Source organism: Sus scrofa, chromosome 17 (genome assembly GCF_054392235.1).
Source record: "Sus scrofa isolate SSC_HxYL_T2T_F1_AM1 chromosome 17, Sscrofa_HxYL_maternal_Yorkshire_Landrace_v2.0, whole genome shotgun sequence".
NCBI lineage: Eukaryota > Metazoa > Chordata > Mammalia > Artiodactyla > Suidae > Sus > Sus scrofa.
In genome coordinates this window covers 28,175,279-28,195,235 of record NC_139399.1, presented here as the reverse complement: position 1 = coordinate 28,195,235, position 19,957 = coordinate 28,175,279, and the positions used below count along the sequence as shown (strand labels likewise).

General features: G+C 38.5%; 1 protein-coding gene across 4 annotated transcripts in view; it reads right to left on the bottom strand.

The window, feature by feature from the left end:
* Positions 1-1,099: 1,099 nt before the first annotated feature.
* Positions 1,100-19,957, bottom strand: part of BTBD3 (BTB domain containing 3) — a 33,344-nt gene continuing 14,486 nt past the window's right edge. Inside the window, exons 2-7 of one of the 4 annotated variants that reach the window (XM_085003105.1) lie at positions 11,022-11,048; positions 10,539-10,551; positions 9,250-9,532; positions 8,661-8,751; positions 7,977-8,095; positions 1,100-5,047 (exon numbers count right to left, since the gene is read on the bottom strand). In XM_085003105.1, coding sequence (XP_084859231.1) covers positions 4,015-5,047; positions 7,977-8,095; positions 8,661-8,751; positions 9,250-9,392 — 1,386 coding nt within the window. In that variant the 5' untranslated portion in view covers positions 9,393-9,532; positions 10,539-10,551; positions 11,022-11,048 and the 3' untranslated portion in view covers positions 1,100-4,014. Of the gene's footprint in view, positions 5,048-7,910; positions 8,096-8,660; positions 8,752-9,249; positions 9,980-10,538; positions 10,552-11,021; positions 11,049-19,957 lie in introns of those variants that run through there. The other 3 variants (XM_085003104.1, XM_003134254.6, XM_005657665.4) reach the window with 3 other exon arrangements.

The window sequence follows — 19,957 nt, the reverse complement described above, 5'->3', positions numbered from 1 at the left end:
AGTGTAATCATCTTTTGCTGCAGCATCTCAAAGGCCGGCACAGCCCTAACACTGAAGAGTCCACAAGTTTTCAGGGCCACTAGCTTGTTTCAGCCTCTAAGTTCCATGCTATTTAGTTCCACAGGAATGCTTTCCTCCTCCCTGTTTTTCCCCAAGTTTAAGTCCATGGCTTTGTAAGCAAGCCGAAAAGTCAATGGGGAATAAGGAGTAATCTCAGTGACATGTTGATCCTGAGTACCGACAAAGGAGGAGGATCACTTCTAATTGTCTTGGGATATCGAAAACAAACACATGTGGATTAAATTTGAGAAGCACCAGAGAAGAGATAATGGCTAAAACTTTCTTGGATTAAAGATCTTTGCAATTCAGGTTATATCTGTAATTAAGTTGTTGAGAAGGGGTATTTCCAGTTCCCTTATTCTTTGGAATAATTTCAAAAATCTTTTGAGCAGATATGCTACAGAAATTGAACCATGAGTAAATGAAGTAGTTAAGCAAATATACAGGATTTCACAATAAACTCCAATAAAAATTAACATTACAAAGAAAAAATACATGTATGTGTGTATATTATATATGAATGTGTGTGTATATATATGTACTTGATATAGGAAAATACAATGGAAAACTAGTTGAGGGCACAAAATCATATTCAAAATTGTCATGAGACATCTATCTTTTTTATTCCTAGATGTAAACTATTATATATAACACAGCAGGAATAAGCCACACTGGTCACACCTAAAGCTAGATGTCATTTAGCATCAATGCCCTTGAGTATAGGGAGATCTACAGACAAGCACAATACCCTGAGGATGCCAGCCACCACGAATCCATAACTGGAATATAAGCACATCCATTCACTCCTCATCAATTCAACAGTCAGGCTTTCAAAAACGCAACTGATTAACATATTCATTGTTCTATTATGCCTCTGCCTCAAATTCTTTACTTCTTTAGGGATCAAGGATATATAAATACTTAGCAAACAAATGCTCCTGTAAAAACCATCTCTGTAAAATCTAAGTGATACTCAAAGTGCCAGAATGAAATTTTCACTACTTCAAGGGACCTACAAAAATGCTGAGAAAAACAAATCTATGAACCGGTTTTATTTTATTTGCATTTAACATGATTATACACATTCATGTGTCTAACAAGATCTGCACTGTTACATTAAAAATACAGTACAATAACATTCAACATGAGGTACTTCATATTTATATATTTTTCCTTCATAAATAATGCTGTAAGCTACTGAATTCAAGCACTCTGATGCACAAGTGGCTAGTGCCTTGAATTAGTGAGCTTATTTAAACACCTTATAAAAAAAGACAGTTCAGTGCAATAATTATGTAGAAATTAGACCATTTACTTAAATACTATATTAAGATATGCTTAAAGAATGTTACATTAGAACTGCTAGCCTAGTTCCCCTTATCCCCAGGATATAAACAACGACAAAGACTGCCAGATACATTGGGAAAAGCATCTACAGGGCATTGTTTAATAAAGTTGTGTTTATATACTACAGTGGCTTGCCTTGTCAGAACAATGGTTTCTAGTTTTAAAAGCTACAAAATTCAAGATTACCAAAGAAAACAAAAGCAAGCACATTAGCCTTAATTCCATGTTTTTGAAAACGCAGAAGGGAGAATAGGATTTAAAAGATAAAATGTTCTTATTTTAAATACAATTTTCAAATTTAACCCACAGCTCTCAGCACCAGCCAATCAGAGGGTGAATGTCTTTCTCTTTTTTCCGAGTGATAGTAATTAACATAAAATTAGGTTCTTCCACACCCAGTAGACAGGATCCCTTGCGGCTCTCAGCCCACAGTTCCCCAGCCTCTGGAGGTTCCCCAGCCTTTGGGGAAGCTGACCATGAGTGTTACGGAAGGAACAATCTTCACTCTGGAGGTTATCACAGCCACCGCGGCCATCTGATAGGATGAAATTAGTGCTAAATAAAGCTTCTTTTCCTCTGGCTTAAAATTGAGTGCCTTCGAATCAAGCATATAGTCTACCAATTTGCAGGGTAGCTATGAGTTACAGAAATGTTTAGCCATAATTTACATCTAAAACCCATTGTAGGAGTAGTTTTTGAGTTGAAAATGTACCTTTGTTTCATAGAGGGTTTGCCAAAACTACTATTTGCCATCTTGCTGATGAGAAATCATTGTTAGGTCATTTTGGAAAGTCATCCAGGGAGTACTCACCAGCAAGAGTTTTGATCCTCTACGCTAAGAGACATACGTAATGGCAAACATGATGAAAACATGTCCCATAATCCAGTGTTCTCCTCTATCAGGGAAGCCAGCCAAAGCCACAAGCCACGTCTCCAGGGGAGATGCGGCCCAGAGCACAGGCAGTCACTCACCAGGGCCAGCAGGGGGACCATTTCTGTCCCACGCCTCACTGGCCAGACAGGGAGGAGACAATTCCTGAGCCAGCACGCACTTGCACGCGCGTGGGCACCCACGCACACACCCACCCCAGGACTAGCCCCTGCTCCAGAGCCAGCTTCAGGCTAAGGGAACAGGAGAAGGAGGCGGCCAGGGACCACACTCTGGGTGGCGGGGAAGCCATCTCAGGATCACACTGGGCAGAAAAGCTGCCCAGAAACACATGGATACTTCAACTGGGAGTGAACACAGTAGACACTACCAGGGTCATGGGCACTAAACCAGCACGAACCTTCACTGAAGGAGAATTTTTTGATGAGTTTTCCCTCCTTTGTTTTCATTATCTGTGGACAAATAAGAGAGCTGGATGTGATGCTGGGGCAGTGGATATCAGCTATCATCAAGTGTATCGCTCTAAACCATTTTTTTTTAAACCCTGCAGGCATATATTAGCACTTTAAGATGGTCAGAGGCCAGATTCTAGCAGTCCAGAAACAGGACAGAATTATAATTAAGGAGATAGAATGTGGTCAAAGTAGATCAGGTAAAGTGTATGTCAGGTTAAAAAAAATTCAACAAATAAAAGTATCGTTAACATGTGATGCTACACAATTGTTATTCCATTCATCTAAAAAATCATTTGGTCCTCTTTTCATGGGAAAAAGTAAACAGGAATTCTGTATAGTACAACTTTTGAAAATCAGAAAATAGTGAGGATCAGAAGCTAAGCAGGGAGAAGAGTTTGACTTTTTCAGTGTGTATTCTAAAACACACCATCGATTAAACTATTTGCAGTATGAGATTTTTTTAGTCTTCCTTTTTAAGTTGTTTTAATTTAAATTAATAGACCTGCAAGTTTTTCTAATGACAACTAACATTTCATAATTCAGTTACTTTGAAAAGAAGTCTCTGTATTGCAATATTTGGTTTTGACCAAAAGAGTATAAATCTGCTTGCAGGAAAAGTCATAGCCTAAAACTTCCAATTTCTTATTTGTTTACTTTACATTTGCAGAGTTAAAATTTAACAATCTTATGAATTTAGGATTTCGGAAAAAGCAATGCCTGAAAGTAAAATATTTAAAAGGAAACAAAACAAGAAGGTCAACATGACTACTGTCTACTTGCTCAATTATTACTTATTACCAAGCAAAGCTTCTTTGAAAATTGTACACTGAGGTTTATCTGTTTTTTGGGGGAGGGAGCAGTTCTGTTTAAAAATAATTCTTGTTATTGTTACTTTAGACTATTTATTTCTATTTGTCAAAATAAAGCCCAAAAGGAAATTTGAGGTGATCCAAAAATCTTAAGAGGGACAAAACTGAGAGGTCAGTGGAGCAGTTGGAAAAGAACGCACCATCTCCCCAGATGTGCAGATGCAACTCTAAGACCCACAAGCCTTGGTAAGAACTTGGCTCTGTTAGGCATACAGTTAAAAGCGGATTGCTGCATTTTGCCTGTACATAATTGAAAGGTTGAAAGAAATTAGAAACTGCCTACAGCTCATTCCTTGCGAATCACCTGCACAGCTGAGCTAAGCATCAAGCAAGCGGGGAGGATGTGGATGTGATGTGCACCCAGGAGCCCACACCGACGCCTGGGGAAGTGCTCTCACGCATAGAATATAAGTTCAGGGATCTGGCCCCCCTGTACCCCCGTGCCGTTGGTGCTGTCCGAGGAGCACTGAAACTGGACGGTGACTTTGCCACACTGAACTTCCGTCATGCCTTCCTGCCCAAAGTAGCTGAGCTCATTGCCGTCCAGTATCACACTGGCCGTGTAGAATGTGTCTGGCTCGATCTGCACCGGGTACTCAAACCACACAGGGAAGGTATTGCTGGAGCCGTCTGAGAAGTACTTGCTCAGGTTCTGGCCCAGGACGACGCCCTGCCGCTTGAGTTCGATCTTGGCGCTGTACTCGGCAGAGCCGCAGCTGGAGCCGTAGAGCCCGAAGCCAGCGATAAACACCCTCTTATCTACGGCAAACTGGATGCTGTCGCAGCGGCCCCGGTAGCGCCACTGGTTGCTCCGATAGGCACACGACTGGAAGCGGTGGCAGCGCTGGGGGACCAGGCCCTTGCGGGCTTTGCTGACGAACTGCAGCTCGGGTTTCTTGGCCGCAGTGTACCAGAGGAAGATGTCGTTGGTCTCGTTGAGAGTTAAGACTCCAGACTGTGCGGCACCGTTTGCAAAATCGTCCAGGGCCATGGTGGGTATGCGGATCAGGTAAAGCGCCTTCCCCAGGACCTTGCGTTTGTTTTCGATGCTCAGAGCCAGATCTTGTCGCTGGCATTCCACTTCAGCCCAGTTGAGAGCTGCCTCAAAAACCACAATCTCTTTGGCATTCAGAGTTTCCCTGCGGAGGATGCTTTCGAGCGTCTGGAAGTCAATATCGCAGAAGCCCTCAGACTTGAGAGCTAGCTCGGCCTGGGCGTCGATCACCTCCCAGCAACGCTGGGTCAGGTCCGGCTCCTCAAACAGGCAGCTCTGGGAGAGGAGGACACAGGCGTTCTTGGCGCTCAGGCTGGTCTCCAGGAAATTGACGCAGGCCCTGGCGAGGTGAGGGACGATGTATTTTTTGGCAGCATAAAGAGTGGCCAACACTGTGTCAGCAGCCAAGTCAATTTCATCACAATAGATGTATCTGCAAGAAAGAGCACAGCATGTAAACGGAACTTTCACAAAACGAGCGTGTCCAGCAAGAAAAGATGCAACTACTTTCAAGTTAGTTCCAAGAAAATCATCTTACATGACAGTTATTACAAAAATGATAGACATTAAAGCAACATTGCAAATATATTAATAAATTATTAATATTTCAGTTCAGTAGAAAGTTTACAACATTAAAGACATTAACTTCATGTAACCATTCTAGCCTCTATTTTAAAGGTACAGTCAGTGTCCTCTCAAAGAAAAGAGAAGATACTAGAAACTGTTTGAAAAAGGTCTATGATCAAAGATAGTTAACATTAGGGAAAAAACAGCAAAATTCTATTATATATACTCTATTTACTTAAAAATAATCCCCACATTTTTAGGAAAAATATACGTAAGCAGTTTTACTTAAAATTTTTTCTGCACATTCAGATGAAAAAAAAATACCTTTACTACTAATAATAATTAGCAATGACTGTATCTTGATGTTTTTAACTAAGAATGACTTGTATTCTGCTTAAACACAAAATAAAATCTGAACTTAAGATTTTTCAAATAGTTGCATGTTCAATGGATTTTCAAACATGGGCTCTGATCTTCCAGTTAACTTTACATAGAATCTAACACAGGCTTTGTATCTAGCTTTCTTTTAAACTCTAAATTCTTTCTTCTCCCCCACACATTCCTTCCACCTTCAGAATTAAAGAATACATTATTTCCAGATACATTTAATAAAAAGACAAAGTAAGAAAGCCTGAACATGTACTCTTTGTGTGCTTCTGTGAAGTGTCCCTACTTCAGGAGATAAGGCGCTTTTTGGGGGGAAGACAGTGGCAGTCTCCTAAAATGGTATGTAAAGGCAGAAATTTCCTGCTTCTTTTAGATTGCTAGAGTTGACTAAGAGACAGTCAGTGAGAACTGCACATGGGTGAAAAATACATGCTGATTAACATGATTCAAAATTTTTCTAGCTGAGGTGTTTAGCTACTTGTGACGTTTTCCTTAGTAAAACACACATTAATAAGAAATAAGCAATGGCTTCTGTTAAGAAAGTACCAAAAAAAAAAAAAAAAAAAAAAAGGATGGTCATGAAAAAAAATGGCCACACTTAAAAAAGGAACCTGCATTTTTGCTCTGGGGAAGCCCTTACTCTTCTCTGATAGAAAAATCCAGCTACTGGCTAGATGGCCAGACTGCCTAACAGTGATGCTCTGGGCAGAGCCCTGGGACCATGGGGAGGTTCTGCAGCACGGTCAGCACTTTGTGGCTCTTACCCTGGAAGTGGCAAGTGAGCGGCCTTCCCTTTTTCTTGACAAGCCTCTTCCAGTAGTGCTGGCTACTCACCCACACTGCAGGGGTGAGGGAAATCTGGCCTCCACTATCCCAGACAGCAACGTGGTGCCGATCAACTATGGCAAAACCATAAATGGCACCTGCTACATTCTGCTTCTCAACACTTTATGGGACTGCATGTATAATTTTAAAAAGCCGTATGAAGAGATGCTTGCTGAAATGGCACTTCATGACCCTTACTCAGGTTTCCTTACTATGCATATATCTGCAGTGACAAAACACTCTACTTGACTACAGTGAAGCCAAAACACCAAACTAGTGCCAGCCTTCTCCTCTGTGAGGAAGACAAGGTCAAATATACAAAGCTGACTTCACTGGGGGAAAAACAACAAAACACAAAAATCCCTACAAGTAAAATTGGTTTCCGTATGTTTATCTCTAAAAGATTACAAAGGTCACAAAGTGTCTCCTAGTTAAAAGTGATGGATTAGTTTCCATTTTGGTACTTCACATGCTTGCTTGCCTTTAATTTCCCTACCTTCCACTGTGAAAGTTCTGGTCAGCAGCAAATGGATTTCAAAACTATATGACAAATAAAGAATTAAATAAGTTCTAGAACTCATTACAATAAACTTATTTTTCAGTTGGCAGAAGACAGTATATATCAACATTTTAACTGTTTATGGGATTATTGTCTGGTTGACCCAATAAATAATTTTTTTCAATAATGATTTACTCTAGTGACTCAAAATCCCTACAGCAGCAGATAACCTTGAACTCTGATATACTTTGGTGTGCTGGAAGAAAGAGCAACAAAAATCATCTAAATATTACTTAGAACAATCACTGGATTACATGGTAGACCATCACAATGTATAGGATTGATACAGGTCAAAGAGACAGAGTCTACTGATCTACTTAACATGTATTGGGTTCTAAAAAAGACCCACAAGATAGAAAACTATTTTTTTAAATAAATATGTCTTATAACTTTACATTTCTATGTTACCAGTAAAGTTTTTTTCTGAAAAAATCTATAGAAAACCATTCATATAGTTCAAAAATGTCTCCTCTAATACAAAATGCAAATACTTCCTATCCTTGAGAAATGGTGTCTGATTTTATGTAAGAGCACGGACTATGTATGTGTATATAAAGATCAGCTAATTTCAACAGATAATGAGTTTTATATTTGCTGACAGGAGACGGTAGTATTTAAATAAAGTATATAATTTCTGGAATTATAAAGCAAAAATACAACTTACGTCTTTTTAAAGACTTTTTCACATACAACGCTTTTAGAGAGAACATGATCTATTAGATGATGCCTACACCAGAAAGATATTTTTCCTTAATTATAAGTCATTAAAAATGAAATCACTAAACATGCCACTTGCTCCCAAACCTCATGCCAAGGTGTGATTATAAAAGCCCACTTCATTCCACATGCTTCCCATGGAAAGATGCACAGAAGTTTTCTCTAAGAATATTTACAAGGTAAGCAGCACCCTCTTTCTTCATCAGTCTCCCTTTCCTATTACCTGGAACTTATACTTAACTGTGAAGCCAGCGCAGTATAAATACAGCATAAACAAACTCTTTCCAAACACATGCGTGATGCTTACTTCAGCATAGCAAGAAAAGCAGCAGGGTCGACATCTGGTATACGGATTTCATCTTTGTCTTCAGCAAGTTCTCCGTAAAACATTGCATGAAACACAGAGCTCCCAACAGCTAAAACATACTGTGGAGAAAGGGAAATCTTATTTCATGCACTAAATTGAAAACATTTTCAGCAAATCAATCCAGAAAAATAACTCTAAGCAATCAGCTTTAGTGGACACAGGGCACCTAACACCTGCTCTGCTAACAAAGCCAAGGTACAGTAGATCTGGCTGGAAAGCTAAAAAGAGAAGTTCACACAAGCCAGTTTCTGCTGCTCATTACTAGGCTGTAGCAGGTTCATGCACAAGTTCCCTCATTACAAAATAAATAAAATAAAGGCTTATCTTAATGATTTGTAGGAGAAGGGAAAGCATATGACTTTCCTAACCTATCACAACGACTTCCCATGACTGGAGAGTTAAGAGGGCATGTTTTTGTGTGGGATATAAAGCAGGGTAGAAGGAAACAAAGAAAAAAAATTAAGCGTGGCCAAGGCCCTCTGGAGAGAACTGCTCTTTCTCTGGGATCCGGTGAAACACGTACTGCCTGCCATCGGCAAGCTGCCCACCCCAAGTTCCAGGCTTGCGGAGAGGGTCCCTCTTTGTAAATCTCAGGACGAAACTGGTAATGCAGCTGTTGCTTACTTTGTGTCCTGGCAACCGCTGAGTCCCACCTGGTGGCCCAACCACAAAATGTACATCTGCCATCAAATCATTATTGAACATCACCGCATTTCTACAAACAGAGGCAATTCATTAATTCACAGTGTTTTTACATCCCCTCCTCAAAACATACAAAACCCACAGAAGAGTCACAAGCTAAAGGAACAGTTTAATAATAATAACTTCAGGGTAAAAACTACAAATAAAGGTTCCAACTATACAACTGTGTCTGTAATCACTGCAAACACATGGGAAGTAACTTAAAGTTAAAAAAACAAAAACAAAAGTTATCCAAACTCTCCACACTAAGGACAAATAAAAGGTTTCTATCTTCTGTAACACACAGATACAACCCCATCTCTTAAATGTTACAGCTTACAAAAACATTTTTCTCTAAGAGGAAAACAGCTGTACTGTTTTGGAAAAGTTACATGGCAGTTTTCCATTACCAGTAAAGCTTCTGGGAAACGAGGAAACACAGATTTATGTTAAAATACATTACAGGTTGTGCAAAAGCAGAAACTTCAACATAGGAAAACTTTTAAAGTAAATATGCTGGCCCGGCACTTACCTCTCTCTAATGGTGGGATAAAGGCCCTGCCAGTTTGGGGCCGGAATCAGGTTGTTGTTGCTGAGGTTCTGCTGGTGGTACTGCTGGACAGTAGTGCTGCTGGAGTTGGCTGGTTTCTTGCGGGGGAATATATCAGCAGCCATCTTCTTCTTCTTCTTAGTCTTCAAGGTAATTATTTCATAACAAACTGGAGGCAACTTGCTGCTGCTGTTGCTGCTGCTGCTGCTGCTACTGCTGGGGGTTGTTTTCTTTGAGCTTTTCTTGGACCTGTTCTTTACCGTCTCTGGAAGCATCAAGAAGAAGGTGAGACATTTCATGTTCTTTTCCTTGTCATCTACCATGAGTACAGTAGGGCTCTCTTTATAGCCAGATATCCCAAATCGGTGCGAGCATCAAGGATAAGAGTCTAGCATGAGCTAAGATGTGAACAGAAACCAACAAGCTGGTATTTTGCTTCTTTTCTCAGCCGAGCAAGGTGACCTTTTTATACTATGTTGAATTAGAAACTGGCTTTAAGTTTTATCCAGTACTGGGTCTGTTAAATACATCCCCATCATGATTTCTGTTTCTCTTATTTGCTCATAAAAATAACCCAGTTTCCTAGATCACCTGAAAATGCTACACTGAGCGAAGATGACAGGCAGGGAGCCGTAGCACTTGTTTTCTGAATTAGGTTAGCAAGATGTGCTGGAGCCGCGTGAGTCTGTTCAGCCGGCTGAAGTTGTGTGGTGAATGGATCGGAGGAGAGTAGGTATTACAGCCCTGCAGATGGAGTCAGACAGCCAGTGCTCGGAGCCAATAGCTGAAGTCACCAATCATGATTGGACCAAGCAAAACAGTGACACCTATTGTAACGTGCATAGTGCTGATATTAAAGGAACAGCAGTTGCATTCTCTTGGCTACTGTATTATTGTGCACTTAAATAAGATAAACAACCTAAGAAATACATTTGAAAACAGGAAGAGAAGAGTTTATGTCCACAGATTTCTCTTCAGTAGACATATTCATGCATTTTTGTTTTCCCAGTTAAACAGACAGGATCAATTAACAAAGGGCAGGGACTGGTATCTATGTTTCTAGTAAAATCTTTTTCCTGGAAGCATTTAGTTTCTAATATTTCAAACAAAATCCTCCATTCTATCAGCTAAAAGGGATTAATACCAAAACCATATTAAACACATTTATTACAGCTTAATAGGAAGGAATGCTATTTTCCTTTTTTCAGTCTCTTTGAATGCAAGTTATAGCCTAGTGCAAAATAGAAGATGAGGTCACATGTTCATTTTACCTCCCAGTGTTTTCTAGCTCCTATAATGATCTTTGACAGGAGCCCCAGATCACAAAATACTGTTAATTAGACTAAAATGATACCAGTAAGCTTAGCTGCACTGAAACATAAAACACATTATAGATGTAAAAATAAGATTCAAATGAGACAAATCTGGTAATCAGTGCTTAAAGGTTATAATTCATTAAAAATATGTCACATGGGGCCCTGTTCAGGACCTCAAAATCCAACCTAAATGTTATGGTTACATTTGGCTTCCTCACATTTTTAAAGAATATAATCCACAGATTCTAACACAAGAATAATAAGGCCAATTATTAATAATAAGGCTATCCAAAAGGATACATTTTCCAATGCTGCCTCTAGTTAGGATGCAAACAGGTTCTCTCTGCTTTGAATCTGAACACTAACTACTATGTAGTTTTCATAGATGTGAATCCTCTGACAATCTCCAGCTTTGACGAGTAAGAAAAAAACCAAAACACTTGCTTTAGGCTCCACACATGTACGCTCACATCTAGAGGGGCTAAGGGCAGGTTTAACCACACCCTGAATACTAGGTTGCTCTTCAGGGTTTGAAGGGCAGCAACCAGGTACTCCCCACACCTGACACACTTTCAGGACCACCTCCCTGCTTGCTGTACAACATCCATCTGAATAATGAGTTTCTGACAGAGTTGAGGGCCCAACAAATGGGAGCTTTGGTTGTTACTATAACCAACGATCTACTAAATATAACACAATGAAATCAGACTCAAATCCCTGGGGCCTTAAATCACTAAACTGAACCAAGGAATGCTCTCTTTATTGTCGCCATGATCATTCTTAAAACTTCACAAAGCCACTGCAAGACAGACTGTGTACAAAGAGGACCATGGTCTTTAGCACAGGCTGTTCAATTACTGTATTCCCAGTCACAGGGCTAACACACACACACCTAACACACACTTCCAAATCTCCTGCAAAAACCCACTTTAACACATTGTGTGTGTGTGTGTGTGTGTGAGAGAGAGAGAGAGAGAGAGAAGCACATGGAGAAAGGGATGAAGAAGAAACGAGTGTTCCTGTTAGAGCTAACTTTTCAGAATATGATTAAAACCAAAGAATTTCTCTCATGCTCAGGTGCTACTGAACTTCCTGACCACTACCCTCCTAGAAAGCCCCCTCATCAGAGCTCCTTTTGACTGGGATTTATCTCTTGCCTATTTCTAATAAACCTAGTATCTGGCTTTTCCAGGTCAGAAATAATCAATTGGCATAGAAGGGAAATGAAGGGCTCTGAGATAGACATACCAGCAGCTAGAAAAACAAAATAGGAAAAGCATAATAAGCAGACACAAGAACTTAGAAGGTTTTGTGATTTTTATTCATTTTGCATAAGTTCAACACCCTTCACCAGAAAAGCCTCCAAAAAACTTGGCTCTTATTTTACAAAATATTCTTTCTGAAATTAAAAGTCTCAGTTATTTAGAAAATTAAGTTTTGTGGAGAAGCTTGGTAAATACTACTTAAATGAAGTGGCACAAAATCGGAATCACCTAGAACAGTGTGGCAACGAGGGGCCTTTTCCTTACTCATGGATGTGGGGACTGATAAGCATGGCCATTTTAAAGATATTTTCTTAACTGCAAAAAGGAACCCAGTTTTTAAAAAAGAATGACATTTTAATTTTTGTAGCCAATTTGGAAAAGCATGAAAACATTAATAAAATCAAGACAATGAAGAATTTATTGAGAGCTACCTTTTCTTACCATGATAATAAGGTAGTTAATAGAAGGTCCCTGCTACTGCAGGTGCGATCCAAGGAGCAGCAGCAGCATCTCCTGGGAGCCTGTCAGAAACCCACAATCTCAGCCAGATTCTGCTTCAGAACCTGCATTTTAACAAAACCCTCCAAATAATTTGTATGACATTCAAGTTTGGAAAAAACCTCATAGAGATGACTAAGGGAACATTACAAGGTCTTCCCAATGATTCATTATCAATATCTGGAGCCACATTTCACATTCAATTATCAAGTAAATGGACAAATAATTCAAAATAATTAATTGGGTTTGGACATAAAACTTAACAACCTTCATGTCAATTCTGATTAGTCCCTACCTATTAAATTCTATGATTTTGGTGTGTAGACAGCCAACTGAGAGGCCTCCAAATATTTTTCAATTCTGAGAAAGAAGCTGGAGCCCAAACTATTTTAAAGGGTAATGACAGAGACAATCAGTGGGAAACATAAAGGATTAAAAAAATGCCAAATGTGAAACAGACGAACTACTTAGTACTTTTTAAAACTCTACTTCACAATTCTATTTCAAAAAATTAGCACTGGGGAGTTCCCGCTGTGGTGAGTGGGTTAAGAATCCAACTGCAGTCAGCTCAGGTTGCTGCGGAAGTGCGGGTTCTATTCCTGGCCCAGTGCAGTGGGTTAAAGGATCTGGCATTGCCCCAGCTGCAGTGCAGATCACAGCTGGCGCTTGGATTCAATCCCTAGCGCAGGAACTTCCATATGCCACGAATATAGTAGCCATTTAAAAAAAGAAAAAAAATATATATATATATGCATTGTGGTGTAGTACAATTAGCAATCAAATAATATGGTTCAGTCCTAACTTGGCCACTAAAAATTAAAGAGGAAAAGAGAAAGAGTTGGCAGAGGTGGGAAGGGAGTATCTGAGCACAACATTTAGCCTTTAAAGTGCCCACAAAATGAAGAGGTTCATCTAGAATTAATGAGTGTTTCTCAAACTTTATCCTCAATCCACGGTAAGAAATCCATTTTTAGACCTGGTACAAAGACACCTAAACACATCCATCTATATACAAATGGAAAGACAGTTCACAAAAACAAAATTTATGCTTAGCATGTTATGAGATAATCTGATATTTTCTATTTATTCTTTTCTTTTTAATGTTGGTTTTGATATATTCCATTGATTTCATGACCAAAATTTAAGAAACACTGGTCTAGATTATTTCTAAGAACTCTGAAGGCTTAACATTCCAGGGTTCTTTCCTATCAGGAATTTGGACCACTCGATGAGGAAGAAGGTAAAATTGCATCCACTTAAAGAAACTCATGAAACCCCTCAAAAAGTATGCAAACTTGGAAGTTTGCATTAATTTTTCTGCAAAGAGAAGCTATGGCTGTCTTTCAGAGTAATCCATTATGTAGAATACAATAAAATGTTTCAGAAACCTCAGATTAACATGAATATTCAAAATATTCATTGTATCACTTTTGTCTTCTGCTCTCATTTCTATAGTCTATCTCATTAAACACAAATTATGGCTTCTTAACCCCTCCCCTAAATTAAATAGAAATAGTTAAAACCCCATCTATTGAATCTGTAACCCAGAAAACTCACTTACTGGGTTGAAGAATAAAGGATACTAGTCTATCATCTGCTGTTAAATTTCACCTCTAATATTTCTTTCTGACTAGTACATTGCTTGTTCCTACATGTCCTGAATTTTAAAGCTGCTGAGACATGGTTAATTTGCCCTAATAAAGTAAATAAACAGGTCAACTCAAGAAGCCCATCAATCTTTTATGACAGTATTCTCAAAATACAACGTGTAGTATTATTAGGTGGCAGGCATGCAATGGTGAATAAGATTAGGAACCAAGTTTAAATGGTTAGCTAATAGTAGTAGATTTCAGATAATTTTATAATTGCCAGAAAGTTCAATCACCTTTATCATTTTCCATTCAATTCCCAATAATAACAAAGTTATGGACAGAATTTAAGCTCACGGAGATGATCCTCTTCACCAGTGGAAGGTTTGTCAGACATCCTACCTTTATTTAGTAGAATCTTATTCAGTTTGGGGGACTTGAGTGAGGTTTGGAACTAAAAGGGACTGTGGAAATCATTTACTGAATGCAACTGTGTCCCACAGATAAGGTAACTAGGGGTCCAGAAGATTAAGGGTTTTATGCAAAGTCCACAATTAGGTTGTGGGGCAATGTCTGGACTAGAACGCAGATTTCCTGACTCTGTGCTTAATTCTGTCTGTTCCATTCACTCTAACTTTCACCCACAGTAATTACCCCACATCTTTACATAATGCTTTATTTTCATACTTCTCATCTATTTTAAAAGAAAAATACATGTGCAAATTTATAGACATGAAAGCCATGAACATATATATATGCTCTGTACCCTGCAGGAGGTAACTGCCAGAAGGATACTTTCTGGAAAGAAATGGAAAGGAACTGTATCGGGAAGGAACATAAGAACTCAGCAGTCATGAGGAAGCTGCTCAAGAACACAAGAGGCTCTCCCGGTAAAATGAAGGTCAGAAAACCAGCCATTCCTTAACACCAACAAATCCTATGTCAACAACTAACAATGCTGGCAACTCTTGTTTAACTTGCTCTAACCCTACAGTCCTTGTCTGAACTTGTATTTGGTTCACTACCAGATATCTAAACGGCTATAGCAGGGAAGCTAACTGAGGTTTAAACGAGGTAGGGTGGACACTTACAGAACAAAACAGAGGAGAGTAATGTAACCAGATATATTATGATGGAACAATATTTGGTCTTACCTTTCCCTTCAATACTGAGCAAAAGTTATGCTTGTGATTTGGGAGGTAGAAAAGATTAAGTGACAAAATGTTAGCAGTCCCTAAAGAGAGCAGCAGCCATTGGAAATCAGACTATATGTGAGCTAAATTTGGAAATAAATATGGAGTCAAGCATTGGCTGCATGGTAGGGTGAAAAAAGTAAGAGCCAATAAAGAGCAACTTAAGGTTATTACTTAAAAATCTGTGAACTTCATCCTCCTCATCTGCCAAATGGGGTCATTGTACCCAGCTCACCCTTTTCAGGTTCATCATGAAGGCAAGATTGTACGTGTGTGAAAGCACTTTAATAAAAACTGAAAACATTCTGCATAGGTAAACTTCCACTATTAGTAACAATCCTACCCAAAACAGGAAATATTTGTGATATAATCTTCCAAACCACGAAATTACAAAGATTAATCTGGCTCTTGGTCCTGTAATCCTCACGGCTTCACAGCTACTGACACTTCATCCACCTACAGGTTACTTCCAGCACCACCAAGCAGGTCTGGAGCTGCTGTGGATCTTGTTCAGATTTTGCAGGTAAGGTTCAATAATCATGATCTATGTTGTGCTCTGAGATCAGGTCCCATCCAATGCCTGACTGTGCACCTGGAATCCACACTCATGTCCACTGAACTTAGAGGCCACCGGCTGGTGAATACACAGCTATACCCACCTCTTGAGAGAGCCCGAAGCTCCAAGTTCAGAGCCACCTGGCAATGTCTACACTAGCAACTCAATTTGACCTCTCAACAATGACCCAACCTGAATTCTAGCACCAGGAGTGATGATAACTAAGACAAACGCTTGGGCAAGACCTGCCTCAGTGCTGGCTGGCAGGATGAGGCTCATGGGCTGTTTCACTAAGTCATTTCCTCTTCACTACACAGTTCTGGTGAACCTTAAATTGTTCTTACATTTGGAAAAAATGCCCAAAGGTAGAACATGGCAATTCTTTGAAGACAGGAACAATGATTATTTTAAAGTTTCATATAGTGTTCACCATGGTTATTTGATGATTATAGTTGTGTCTGTGTGTACCTTGTTTGAACTATTAAACAACCCATCTAAATGCCAAATCACTCTCCATCAAATGTTAAATGAAGTGATCCTGAAAAGATTATATAAAATTTAGAAAATTATAATTACATAAAAAATATATAAATGTACCATATGAGATACTCATTAAAGATAAGCATTTAAAAGAATACTACTATGAACTCTTTTGTAAAGTTTAGGTAAATAAGGTAATCAATTGCTAATTTTCATATACTCTAATGGTCTCATATTAAGTTTCCTCATGTGTAAAAGTATTGACTACATAATCTATCTTTGCCAATTCTTGATTTCTAGAGTTAAAGAATTTGTATAATGTTTGGCAGAAATAATGATTTATTTAATGTAGTTTTCTTCACATTTTAGTGAAGAAAACCCAACTAAAAACTGTGTCTGTATTCCACATTTTATTGATCATAAGATTCCTTTTTATCCCCCTCTATACATTAACATCTCTGAAATTGGGTTGTTTCTTATAATTGATGGCAATCTTATGAGTATAACTTTAGCCCCCATCTTCTTGTTGGTACATAAAATAAATGCATGTCTTACAGCTGATAGCACCTCACAATCAGTGAAATAAGGCAAAAATATACATAATCCAACAGAAAAAAGGGGCTTTCTAATTTAGGTTGGTTAATTATTCTCCTAACCAGGCAAGATGACAGCTCAGAATCCTGGCTTAACTACATGAGAATAATTGAACTTTCATCAAGTAGCCCTTTGATCAAGTATATAATCACAATTCTCAGTTGAGACTGCTACTATGACAACCAATGATATGGTAGAAAGTTCAGATGGAAATTCCAAAATGAGAATTTCCATTGCCAGGACTGGTAGGAGTTCCAGCATTAATACAGTGTATTTCTAGCATGTTCTCATAGCACAGAACTATACATGTACACAAAACTGGTTAACAGAAGCCTATTCTCTCTGGGTAATATTTGCTAAAGATATTTTACCCAGCCATCAATAAAAGACTTTTTTTTTTTTTTTTTTTTTTTTTGTCTTTTTAGGGCCGCACTCACGGCATATGGAAGTTCCCAGGCTAGGGATCTAATTGGAGCTACAACTGCCAGCCTATGCCCATCCACAGCAATGCCAGGTCCTACACCACAGCTCATGGCAACTCCGGATCCTTAACCCGCTAAGCAAGGCCAGGGATCGAAGCCACAACCTCATGCCTAGTCAGATTCGTTTCTGCTGCGCCATGACAGCAACTCCAAAGATTTATTAACTTATGGAGTTCCTGCTGTGGCACGATGGGATCGGCAGCATCTTGGGAGCCCTGAAACACAGGTTCAATCCCCCACCCAGCACAGTGGGTTAAGGAATCAGCATTGCCACAGCTGTGGCTTAGGTTGCAACTGCAGCTTGCATCTGAGCCCTGACTCAGGAACTCCATATGCTGCCCAGCAGGCTAAAAAGAAAAAAAAAAAAGGTTTATTAACTTACAACAATGTTATGCACAGGTTAAACCTGGAGCTAAATGACTTTTTTGAAGTTATTAATAATTTTCAAACAAATAGACTTTATTTTGAAATGTTAGTTTTAAGAGGGAGAAATGTTATTATCATATTACAGTGACCTTATTATATGTATGACTTTCTCCTAGGTACCTGAAAACAATTTATCCAAGAAAAGTATAATCAGGCCTCAGGAGGTATCTTCTGAGAAGGCCTGAAGGGAGGCTGTTCCTATCCAACAGGGAACATAAATCCTACTATAAATGCTAGTTTGAATGACTCGGCTCAACCACTGTTTCGGACTTCTCTAGGTTGGTTGTTGGCTTGAGTGGACAGAGGAGGAAAATAATGTGTTTCTAGTCAAAGAAAATACTTTTTTTACTTTGGCTGGTATATTTTTTCTAGTATTAGGGAGATAATAACCCAAAACATCTCCACAATCAGATCACTTAAATCTAAAGGTCCTCTTCACTTATGTACTACAGCAAAGAATGTCTGGCTTTATTTGTCAAAGTCACCCTTTTCCAATGAGCACATGGAACAGGAAGAAAAATCCAGACAACCTCAAACCATCACATATTGTGTATCAGTACTGATTATTAACAGGTAACATGTCACAAACCAAATTCCTTAATGTTCACAACTTAGCAGAAAAGCTCTGCAAGATAAAACAAGATCTCTGAACACAAGTCACCTCACCATGCTTTTGCTCTCAGACACTCAAGGATGCGTAGACAGGAGCACTGATCTACTTTCCCTCAATGAACTACCACCCAAACACCTGAAGGAACAGTACACATTACTTTAGATTAAAAAACTGCAGCACTGTAAAATGAGCTGGATAGTTTTAGTAAAGGCAAGGCCAGAAAAAAACAAAAATAAAAACAAAACAAAAAAAAGCCTTTCATTTCTGTTTTAGTAAAACCATATAGAAAAGACTAGTTACCAATTCTGTGTTTTGACCATCACAATACACAAGGGCCTCAATTAATTACTATTTAATGAAATGCTTTCCTTCGTTTCTGCAACGTATGTGACTAGAATGAAATATAGCTATTTTAAGCAAACAATACAAGATCTAAAAATAAGAGATCTGTTACACTGAAAGAAGCTGTGCCTCAGTAAAACACAAATACATTTGAAATTACAAGGCATCTTCATGACCAATTTTTAGCATATCTTGTCGGGAGACCACCAAATGAAAAAATGAAAAAAAGCATATACATTTCTAAACTGAGTCTCAAAAATATCATCTAACAAAAAATCCAAGTAGAATTAAAAGCCTGTGACGAAGGGTTATTATAGAAATCAGCTTCTGGCAAAAACTCAAAGTAAAATCTGTTCTGTTTTAAATCCAAATTTAAAAAATATGTTTTATGCTACTTTTAATTAGCTTTAAAGTCTACAATTCCCCATGACTGTGGTGAAGGCCACACTATAAAGGCACACTATACCATCAATGTTGGCATAACTTTAACTGTATCAACACCAAGTAACATTCAAAGACTGCCACCTTTTGCTGCAGGAAATAATAATTTGGCACTGATAAAGTACTCCTTGTTGCTTCCATTTCTCATGCTGTTCTAATCAGAATAAAAATTGAGAGAGGTTTCTATACACAGTTTCATTGCATGTGTCAGAACTAAGAAAGTAGGGTATTTCAAATAAAAATTCTATTCTGTATTCTAATAACTTATTCAGCAAATTCTTTTTTTTTTTTTAATTAAGAGCTACTGTATAAGTAGGTCAGTACTTGAACTGCCCAGTGGTATAGAATAAAATAATTTAATTGCTCATAAAATAATGTTAAAGTAAGTCTCACTTGGAAAGTCAAGACTATTCATGAAAATATGTTCTCAAATTTGAGTTTCCCCAATCTCTGCATCACATAACAATAAACAGACAGTATTTACATGTGTATCTTAACTATAATGAACAGATTAAAAGCATTCAAGTCAAAATACATCTTCAAAAAGTGGCAATGCGACTGTTAGTGCTTCCTTTTTTTTTAAGTATCACACAGAGAAGCAACCATTTCACCATAGTCAAGAACTGCATGGACTCATACAAAATCCACAGTGAGGATGATTACAGGAACCAAATCAAGGAAGAGCTTGACACTCTGAAAATGGTCATCAAACTGTATACAAGTCAAGTCTCTGCATAAGCATTTGACTAGTCAGCTAAGGGATGACATGATCCACTGAGTTCAGTACAGGAGACCTGGTTGATGTCAGTATTTCCTTATGTAACACTCTCATAAAATTTTAAATATGGCATACAAAGGAAATGAAAAGGGATACTTACTTATTAAGTGGAATCTG